This window comes from Patagioenas fasciata, chromosome 2 (genome assembly GCF_037038585.1).
Source record: "Patagioenas fasciata isolate bPatFas1 chromosome 2, bPatFas1.hap1, whole genome shotgun sequence".
In the NCBI taxonomy this organism is placed as follows: Eukaryota; Metazoa; Chordata; class Aves; order Columbiformes; family Columbidae; genus Patagioenas; species Patagioenas fasciata.
Genome location: NC_092521.1, coordinates 2,805,800 through 2,816,864, shown reverse-complemented (window position 1 = coordinate 2,816,864; position 11,065 = coordinate 2,805,800). Strand labels below are relative to the sequence as shown.

General features: G+C 50.0%; 1 protein-coding gene across 1 annotated transcript; it reads right to left on the bottom strand.

The window, feature by feature from the left end:
- Window positions 1-2,183: 2,183 nt before the first annotated feature.
- LOC136097611 (lymphocyte antigen 6E) lies at window positions 2,184-8,355 on the bottom strand. Its single transcript, XM_065830176.1, has 3 exons — window positions 8,199-8,355; window positions 4,118-4,237; window positions 2,184-3,014 (listed from the first exon to the last, which is right to left on the bottom strand). Exons 1-3 carry the CDS (start codon window positions 8,248-8,250, stop codon window positions 2,806-2,808), a joined length of 381 nt encoding a protein of 126 aa, XP_065686248.1. The 5' UTR covers window positions 8,251-8,355; the 3' UTR covers window positions 2,184-2,805.
- Window positions 8,356-11,065: the final 2,710 nt, after the last annotated feature.

The following is an 11,065-nucleotide window of genomic DNA, read 5'->3' as shown; positions in this document are numbered from 1 at the left end:
GGAGCATGACCAGCACATGGAGGGAGGTGATTCTGCCCCTTTGCTCCGCTCTCGTCAGAGCCCCCTGCAGTGCTGGTCCAGCTCTGGGTCCTCAGCACAGGACACACGTGGACCTGCTGGAGAGGGGTCAGAGGAGCCACAGAAACGACCCGTGGCTGGAACAGCTCTGCTGGGAGGACAGGCTGAGAGAGTTGGGTGTTCAGCTGAATAAGGCTCCAGGGAGACCTTATTGTGGTCTTTTGGTGCTTAAAAGGAGCCAATAAGAAAGATGGGGACAGACTTTTTATCAGGGCCTATTGCAATAGGACAAGGGGTGATGGTTTTACATTAAAAGAGGGGAGATTCAGGCTGGATACGAGGAAAAAATTTTTTATGAGGATGGCGAAACACTGGCCCAGGTTTCCCAGAGAGGTGGTGGATGAACCATCCCTGGAGACATCCCAGGCCAGGCTGGACAGGTCTCTGGGTGAAGATGTCCCTGTTCATTGCAGGGGTTGGGCTAGATGACCTTTGAAGGTCCCTTTCAACCCAAACTATTCTATGATTCTGTGATTGGAGGAGGCAGCCAGGTCTCATAACCCTGCTCGTAGCTTTTTAGCCCATGGGGTTGTCCATTGTAGCATCCTCAAGACCCTTGCAAAAGCATGAGCAGGCATCAGGACACAGCTATGCTGACGGCTTTTAAGTTTAGTTCTTTGCTCACAGCAGAGATGTTGTGAAGGTAATTGAGTCCAAAATCAAGGTATCTTTACCAGGTGGCTAAAAAAGACTCAGAGCCCCATTACTTGCAAGGTAGAACACTCTGGGTGCTGCCTTGGTCTCACTACTCAGAGCAAGTGGTGAGGAATGAATCAACCCTTCAAACAAGGTCTCTAACCCTCTTGGAAGGAAGGCTCAGGCACAGGGAATATCTACCCCATCTCTCATAATTTTTCCCCAATTTTCCCCGTGCTCTATGTGCATAGCAGAGGTTTGCAGTGGTCCCAGCAGGCAAGAGAGGATGCATTAACCAGAGGAAGGCACATCTGAGGAACAACGAGACAAGCGATGCGTTCTTACCAAACTCATCACCTAATTGCAGGTCATGTCACGGTCCCTCCTGTTGTAAAAGCTGTCATTAGCATCTGTGTCATTTTAATTAAAAGATGGGGAGAAGGAGGAGGGAAAAAACATGCAGCTCCTTTTGTTGCAAACATTTCTGTACATCTGCACACATCTTTCAAAAGGAGCTGTTTATCACTCATTTAAGTGGGGACAGAGGTATAACTAAACCATGTGCAGCTTGAGAGGCTTTTGTTTTGTTTTTTGATACAAAATAAGAGAACCATGTACAAAGGAGACAAGGAGGGCATGGCTAAATAGTGCCAAGGCTACTCCTGATTTCTGCTGCTGAAGAGGGAAAAAAGCTCAGTGCACTTTTGATCAATCAGTGGAAGTAACAGCATTTTTTCACCTGACACTTTAAGGCTTAATTTTGGCTTGTTTTGTGTCTAGCAGGTCCATAGGTAGGAAATCAACATGATGTAGAGATGGTAGGAGGACACATCTCCCATGGGACAGCTGAGAACTTCCAGGAGCAACGCTGGTGAAAGACCTGGGAAGATCCTGGAATCCGAGGAACAGCAGGAGTGGCAGGTTTGGTGTTGAAGTCACGTTCTGCAGTCCACGTGCACCATCAGCCAGTGATTGCAGGTTGAACCTAAAGATTGAATATTGATATCTTTGCCTCTGACTTCACTACATTTTGTGAACAGACCTGTTGCCCTGGATTATTTGGGTATTCATGTTATTGTCTATCACCATCACAAGTCCAAAGTGGGGAAATCGAGGTCTTTGTAACATGCAGAGTTATTTTTAGAGGTCCTGTTCCCAGTGCGCTTGGCCCATTAGGAGCAATGGGGTTGACTCAGACCCCAATAACTGGCATTTTTCACTAAAATGCACCCGGAAAAGGTGATTCCCAAGAGAGGTGAAACTGGCCCAGGGGTGTTTATCAGAAAGGACAAGGAGAAGATGGATTTGCTGCTCAGAGGTGAACCAGAAAGAATGCTGATATGGAGCACTCAAAAGCTGCTTGAGAGGGTAACAAGCCCTCGTGCTGGGTGTAATATTTGAGTTTCTTCTAAGAGCTTTTTTAATCTCTCTCTCTGGAGCAAGGAAACACAAACAGCACACTTCCCATCTCAGGTAACAACAGGAGCATGTTTATTCAGAGGTCGGGCACTTACAGATCTTGGAAGGACAAGGTACGCGTCATTTGTTTTCCAGAAAAAGTCAGCCCAGGATCAGAAGAAACGAAACTATTTTATAAAAAGAGACTGCAGCTGCAAGGGGCTGGGAATGTGTCTCCCTTCGGGTCATGCACTCCCGGTGCCTGGAACACCCATGTGCCAAAACACGCCGGTGCCAGGCACCTCCATGGCGGTGAGAGAAAGGAACGTCTGAACACTTGACCGGGTGGTATCTCGAGTTAATTAATTGGTTCTTGGAAATTCCCAGCCTTGTTTTAACCAACTTTAGAAATGAGAGGGGAAGTATTAGGTATAAAAGCAGAAACCCTTCCAAAATGATCCACCTTTGCCAAGGAGGTGTGAAGGTGCAGTGGGGAATGTCCACAGAAGGAGGAGAACAGCTTGGCCAAACCACCCAGGTCTCCGATGCTGGAAGAGCATAAAGTCTGGGAAATAACCGCCTTGGAAGCCTGCTGAGAAGTAGAAGATCTCCTTGCAGACAGCAACAGAGAAGATATTGGCTAATCAGACCTGTGACGGCCCGTGGAAGGTGGGTCTTCCTCGGCCAGCCCCATCAGTCGCGAGCCCTGAGGACGTAGATGAAGCTAACGAGGACACCCAAGGCCAGGACGGCGTAGCTGGCTTTCACGCTGCTGGAACCGCTGATGTTGCAGAGGAAGGAGTCGCAGCAGTAAACGGAGGCAGCCGCTATGCCGATGTTAATACCGGCGGTGGGGCAAATGGGAGAGCATCCTTTGGAGATGGACTGGCCAGATTTGCTGCCTGAATTTAGGTTAGGGGGGGTGGGAAAGGAAGAAAAGCGAAAGGAGAAGGGGTTAGAATGTTTCTCGGCTTTCTGATCACCTGCTTCGCAAAGGAAATAACAGTACTGAAATAGCCGAAGCATCACAGGTGGCACGAAGAGGATGGAGTGCTTCTCGGCGTCAGGCTACAGCAGTAATCCCAGCCAGCCCACACATTTCAAGGAACACCCATGATAACCTCCCACATGGCCCTTAGAGACCGTGCAACACCCCAGGGACACCCCTTCCAGGCTGTCGGCCAAAGTCTGGCCGCTACGGCTCCACTGAAATATCTCAAAAATCTCACTCGAGCATGACCCTGTGACTTCTCGAGCGAGACGGGGAGCACAGGGCGTACAGAGCACCGGGGGAGGCACTCACGAGTGAAGGCTGCGTTTCGAGCATCAGCTGCGAGAGAGGCACAGCACACATTTAGCAGCAGGAAAGAGGAAACCACTAGCACTGCACTAAGACAACAGGCTTGTAAAAGCTCCCAGCCTCCGTTTGTGCATGCACGATTCGCCCACGTTGCAGACTGTGCAGCTCGGGCATGCAACACCCCTCCCACCTGCAAGGGAGAGCAACGCAATCCAGGTTGGGCTCTGGTCTCTGCAATGGTGCCAGACCTGCCAGAGCAGCCTGCTTCCCTAGAACAGCGTCCAGGACGGACAGAGCCACCTCCTTAAGGAGGAAAATCTGCAAATCTCCCTTCCTGATAATCCTACTTCATCCAAGGAGAGGATGGGACTGAGGGATGAGCAACCCAAAAACAGGAAGGGCAACCCGGGAGCTTCCTCCAGAGGAAGCTTGGAGCATCCTCCACCTTTTCACTTATTCTTCAGCAACCTCCCCACCCTGAAATTCCCCTCGGACTCCTGCCACCAGTGCAGGCACGTGGGCTTTAACGTGGCTCCATCCGGCAGCACGTCCCTCATAAAAATTCCCTTGGGATGGCCTGACACTCAGCTGCTAAGCAGAACTTTCCCCTTTCTCCAGCCAAAGGAAACAAAGGCTTTCAGTAGCTCAGCAGGTGGCCCAGGAGAGCAGCCAAGAGGGGCAGGAGAAGGTCCTGTCACCACTCACCGAGTCCCACTCCGACGTATGTTGTCACACAGTGGTTGTCATTGTCCTCGCATTTGACAGGCGTCAGGCAGGCCCAGTTGGTGGAGGCATCCTTGCACGAAAAGCAGACGAGCGTGTGGGCTGCAAGGGAAGGATACACCTTGGTTAGGGGTTGGTGGGAACACCGCCTTGCTTGGTGGTCCCCACCTCTGACACATGGCACCCGCTGCATGTGGCCACAGCCACCCTTGATATTTTGGCTATATCAATCTGCGACAGGTATTCTCCCCCAAAAAATGGCCAAGTGAAGGGTTCAAACATATATTTCAAGCTCTTGGCAGCATCAACTGTCAGCTAAAGCCTCAACACAACCACAGGTCAGGTTGGTACTTCATGGCATGCTCCTGTTTGCATCAAGAGGGGGTTCAAAATACAGTTGCCAACTTGAAACCAACCAACGGAGACAAGTCTGAGCCTGCAACCTGTAGCCTGATATTTGGGCTTATTCAGCTCAGTTACCATGAACACTGATGGAAAACGCTCCAGGTGTGGCCTGGAGTATTTCCATGACCTGCCTTTGGTAGCAGGGCACAAAGCTTAGGCTACGCTTGATCTGGAACACATAGTGGAAATGCCTTCTCAGCTAGACCAAGCCCAGTATTGCACCAAGACCTGCAAGGACATCCACCGCCCCACTACCTAGAGAGTCAAAGAATTATGAAGGTAGCACACGAAACCAAGCTTCTTAATTTGGGGAAAAGCCAAAAAAAGCATGCCTTCCTCCACAGCAGGTCCCCTAAAATGGTTTATCCTATACAAGTAGGATGGACCACCCCAGCTGACTCCCACCCCTCATCCTTTAGATCTACCCAAGAAGCACAAAAGATTGGAAAACAGCATTCAGTGGCGGGTTACAGTTGCAGAAACAGCCTGGACCGGTGACTCAGCAGGGACATACACAATTTACAGCGGACGGACGATCTTCTCTGTATTTTACATGAAAGAATATCACATCCACGCTGCAATTGTTGACCTACATAGGTAGACAGATCAGGTCTGCTCCCGATGCTCCAAGGGCTCTGATTTTTGAGCGCTCGGATGGACAAGTCCTTACATGAGGCACTGCCTTTCTCTTCTGCGTTTATGGAATGCAAAACGGAGCACGGGGCTGATTCAGGGTGGGAAGTGCAAGGCAGTGTCATTCCTGCTCCTACCTCTTTCAGCCCCACTACAAACAGCTTATCCTAAGGAGGTGAAGGCGGTGAAGCCCTGGGAGAGCTCACTTCAGTAGTCCCTGTCATGGAGTCCTTAGGTCATACAAGAAAATAAAAGCTTTTTACGGGGCAATCGAGATAAAAATAACAATTCTGCTCTGAGAAATGACTTCTGAGCAGTGACTGTCAAGGCAGGGAAAGAAAACAAAAACATCATCTCAGGGAATTGGATTAAAGCAGGTTAGCAGGAGGTCCTGAATGTCACATCAAGGCAGCCGGATAATTCTGCTTTGGTGACAACGCCAACACCAGAACCCCCTAAGCAAGAATTCCTGGACTGTCTCATCCATCCTCCAATGATCATCAGTTTCCAAATGACCCTTGCGACAAAACCAAGTTACCTGAGCATGTCAACATAGCAATCACAACCCACATAGAGCACCTAGGATGACAGGGCCACCACCTGAGTCAAAAGGAGAGATACATCAGTGGACGTTGCCTCTGGATCTAGGAGATGGGAGGGTGGAGCCAGACATGGAGCCTACAGGCCAACATTGTCCCTTGTTGAACCCTCAGAGCGTTTCCATTGGTGGTATTTTTGACCACGTTGGCCAAAACCCAGTGTGGGACCTCAAAAGTGAAGCCCAGCGCTCTCTTGCTCCCAAATCTCAGATGACCTGTCCCAAACCCTTCTCTTTGCAACCACCCTGTGGGTAAAGCAAGGAGGGCAAATTGACTCATCCTGTTTCACAGGAACCATCTGTGAGCAGGAATGAAGTGGATTATAGGCTTTCCGTGGACATTATGGTGGAACATATGTCCTTATGTGTATTTGCGCACTAGGCTGACCACAGAAGTCGAGTGGTGCAGTGCTATTCATTAAGGCTTTAAAGGTTCCAAATACAAACGCATCGGAAATATTTGTACATGCACATAAAAGTGCCTTTAGGCATGAAATTCTCCACCATGTGACTAAATCTATGCTCCTACCACAGCATCTCCTACCTGTCCCCATGCTTTTCTTTGTCACACCTACCTATTACCCCTTGCATTAATACAGACAAAATCTTTCCAGGAGAGGTGAGTCTTTCGACATAGTCTAAGAGAGGAAATACAGAGTCATAACTAGTGCCACTTTCTGCCCCAGCAAAACAGATGATAACTAAATAACCCACTGCAGAGTTAAGTGAACAAGCAGGCTGAGTGTTTAAGACAAAAGGCAGAAGACGGGTGGCAGAATTATTATACGCAGCTGGAGACAAAGCAAAGAGTTGGAGCTCAAGGCTACAAAAAAGGAAAGAAAAAAAAGTGGCCAAGATTGAACAATGCAAAAGGGAAGCCTCGTTTTCATAAACTAGAAAAATGCAGCGTTTTTCCACGGGAAGAATTTATGTGTTTATTTGTTTGCTGCTTGGCTTCTCGGAGGAACAAAGAGCTCCCAAAACAGAGCAGATCATTTGGGGGAATTCCTCAGATGAGAGGCTGAATTCATTCTTGCAAAGAGCAATGTAGGAAAAAAAGAAAGGGAAAAAAAAAAAGGCATTTAAAAGCCCGCTCTGAAGCTCAGTAGCAATTTGGTTCGGCAGCTCTTCCATTCAGTCCCTGTGCCAAGTGCTTTTTCCATTGCTCTTAGACAAGGTCCATATCATAATACAAGAATATACCATACGCAAGATCTTCAGGGCACTTCAAGCAGGGGGGCAAAGCTTTTCTGTAAAAGACTTCATGATGTGTTTAGGGATAAAGCGACCTGCAACAAACCCTTCCGCCTGGCTAAGAACTTACTTTGAAGCCGAAAGGTTTTTTGAAGGCATAGGAGGGGGAGTGAAATCTTTTTACTGTCTTGGCCTGGACAGCCCATCCTCCTCCCAGCTGGAACTGAGCACATGCCAGCTGGGCTCTGACCGAGAACCAACGCTTGAATTGCCAGTTGTTTCCCGAACCCCATGGGAAAGGGCAGCAAACAACCAGTTTCTTCTCACCCATGTCCTCAGGAAACAAGAAGGGCGCGTGTTTCCCGAGCTGGGGGCTCAGAGGGGCCAGAACTCTCCTATTTGCTCTTTGTTTGTCTTCTCCAAGCATCGACATAGGGAAGCAATATGGGGTTTTTTTTTTGCACGGCCCCGTGGAGTTTGGATGGTCAGAAATGCGAATCGACTGGAAGGCAAGGATTGCAGACCCAGCGACTTGGAAAACTTGCAGTTCAGTGCCCCAGCAACAGGAAGCACCTTCTCCCCAGGCTTTGGTGGCAGCCCCAAGATGTGCTTCACAGGGCACGGTCCCTTGGGGGCCACCACCCCACGCGTCGGCCACCGCAGCCTGGCCCAGAGGATGCTGGAGTCAGGATCACGAGTGGCTCTACCCAGACTTTGCTCCATCGGCCATTGCCGGGCTCCATCTCCCCTCCACCCTCCTTCCCTTCGGGCTGCATCTCAGCCCATTTCGGCACCGTTATCCCGGCTGGCTGCACCGCAAAGGGGGAGCGGAGTCAGCCCTGGTCTTTGTTCGAGCTGCAACTGGGAGAAAGCTCCGAAATATCCGCACGCACAGCTGGAAATGCACACCTACACACAGAGGCACGGAAGCCCCGAAGTTCCTGCTTTAAGAGGGGCACTGCTGTGAGGCAGGGCTTGGAAAGACACCCCCTCACCCCTCAGCAAACCTCGGCAGGGCTCAGGTCTCTCTGCCCCCATGCCCTTCGCAACCCTCAGTCCCCTTAGCAAACGTCCAACTTCCAGAGCTCACCCCGCAAGACGCAGAGCACACCTCCCCCCTCCCCAGTTTGCTCCGAAACCCAGGGGTGGGGAGGGACTGGGGGACCTCGGGAAGAAAAGGTGGTGGCTTGGTGGTGATGGTTGGGTGATGGGGAAACCCTCCCCCGCCCTTACCTCTCTCCACGCACAGGACCGCAGCCAACACGGCGAGCAGAAGCGCCTTCATGGTGCGGCGGTGTGACCACCGAGATGCGCAGGACGGCTGGTTGCGCGCAGGGCTGGCAATAGGGCCGGGAGCCGGGGGTGGGGAAAGGCCAGCAGCCCCGCCCCCCGGGCCGGCCCGTGCCCCGCGCCGTTTTGCCCCACCCCCTTCCCGGGTCCGCCTGGTTTCGTTTACCCGCTCCGCAGAGCCGATTTCGGGGAAGTGGAGCGTCCACGTAGCGCCGGACCCGCCGAGTGGTCTGAGAGCCTGGCCGGAGTAGACCCACCTCTCCCCTGGCCCTGTCCCAAAGGCTTTTTCCATCGCCCTTTCAGTTCCCCTCCCTTTCCCTGAAGGAAGAGAGAGGAGTAGGATGGCCCCCTGCATGCCGGAACCCACTCGTGCACAGCCCTTTCAAGTGCAACTGCCTGCATCCATGACTTCCCTCACCCACAACGACCTGCTTCATTCGTGCCTCTCTCTCCTGAGCATCTTCATTCACAGATCCCCTGGTCACACACACCACCTCTACCTTCAGAACCACCCTGTATGCACGCATGCCATGCAAATGCAAACCTCTGTGCGCAGGATTCCCTTCATGCATGGATCTCCTGCATGCAAGGCAAGCCCCCTGCATGGAGGACATCCCCTCTTCATGCATAACCCCCCTGCATACACGGCTCTCACGCAAAACCGAAGTATACACAGAACCAATTTACCAAAGCCTAGATGGGATTAGACATAGAGGGCTGGGAAACTTGAAGGTACAAAGGCCAAGCAACTAGGATGGCACAGGGCAGCCCGTGCTGCTTGGCAGGATGGGTCCTCAGAGCACAGGGTAGACCACCAGAAAGATTTATTGTAGTGGCTCACATTCAGTAGGTCCCACAAAAAGAGCTAAATCCTCTAGGAAATGAGCTGCAGGAGGGCAAGGGGGGAGGGATCCTGTGAAGCTGGCTGTCAAGGAAGCCTGGGAATGGAGGAGTTCAACAAACAGGCAGGTTTGACAAACTCTGTATGCCACAGATGGGTTTAATTCTGCAGAATCAGCGTTTCCTGACAAATGCATCTGCCAGAAGAAATTCCAGCTCCTGTCTTGTCAGGGTGCATTAAGAGCACTCTACTTGAAAAACAAATCCATGCCTGCAAACCCTCATTTCCCTTTTCTCTTGTACGGCTCAGTTTTATTCGTCATTGCCAGTTATTCTAGCAGGAACTGACTGTGAGCAGTGTGTCTCTGTGGTCTAATATCTTGCACTGGAACGGGCTGCTGGGACTCTTTCATTCTCTGGTTTACACCTGAATACTAAAAAAATGGGAAGTTTTAGCTTTGTAGTAGCACAACCATAATTGAGACACACTCAGAAGACCCGTGTCTCATACAGAACAAGTTCAGGTTGTGGCCATAAGAGTCAGTCTGGCTTTTTGTAGCCTACATATGAGCAATCATAGCATTTATTTCAGCTTTGAGGTGCAGCACCTGAGATTTAATTTCTGGGTATCAGGAATGCATAGCATGTCCCCTCAGCTCTCATTTCCCTTAGATGTCTTCCACATGTAAAGAACATTTAACAAAGAACTGTTGTTTTTACATAACTGAGGACATGGCACCTGACCCCAGCAGGGGGGAAGGACCAAGAGACATCAGACTGTGGATCCTTAATATAAAACAGTCTTTTCCTGGAGTATATACTGACACCTGTATACATACTGAAGCCTGTATTTACAAATTAATTTAGGGGAAGTGTAGCCAAAGTACCAGGAATCCATATCTCAAATAGATTGATAGAAGGAAGGGTATCGTACGCGTTGGGGTAGTCTGTAAACCCTGAAGTACCCAACCAATGGGGAACAGGGGAGGGAAATTGCAGCCGGGATTTTGGGGGGATATAAGCAGGGGCTTTTTGCCCTATTAGGTATGCCTATCTTTAGGTAGAACACTCGGTCTTGCAAAATCGTTATTAAAATATGCTTTGCTGAGAGATCCTGCCTGGGCCTATTATATTTGCAAAATAATTGTCTCCTACACACATAAGAAGTGTACAAGGGCCTACAGCTTTCTGGTTTTCTCTCCCACACAAATTTATCGTTATCAGTTCTGCTGTTTCCTGGAGAGGACCTATCTGCTGGTAGAAAGGAAGAAAGAGGACCTAAGAGTCACACGGGGCACAACCCACCACGGGATCTGGAGTCATCCCAATACTACTGAAATGTCTGGGTGGGGACAGAATTAATTACAGGATGCTGCAAATGGAAGAGGTAGGCAAGGAAACTGGGGACCAATTTGCTATGGTGGAAGATACGCCAGGTAAGGAAGCGCTTCTGAAAGCTTGTTAGTCTAAGCCTATCTCTCCCACCTGCTTGCCAAGGCTGTACTCTGGGACAACAACCTGCAAAGTTCAACACAGTGACTCTGATGTCAGGGCTTTCTGTTCCAGACCAACACGCAGCAAAACAGTCCACTGAATGCTCTTCTTGCAAGTTTGGGGGTTGTTGGAGGGCTTCATTGAACCATGTGCTTTGTATTGTGAATGCAAGGCAAGAAAATGTCTCTTCACAAGAAGCAGGAGGTGGTAAGAAAGGTAGCAGGGGTACAGTCCAGCAACAGGAATGTGAGCTGTGCTGGGGAAAGGTGGAGATAGGTACAAACACATGCTTAAGGGAAAAGGAGATAAGGAAGCAGCTGGATCATAAATCAGATGGACTAAATACCTCAAGGTTTGCTTGCACTATGAGGGGGAATGGCTGGTTTTAAAATCAGGAAATGAAGAGCATGGCTACTCCCTTCATGAGTCAAGGGAGCCGGGTAGCAGAGGTGGGTGCAGCAATTCAAACTAGAATT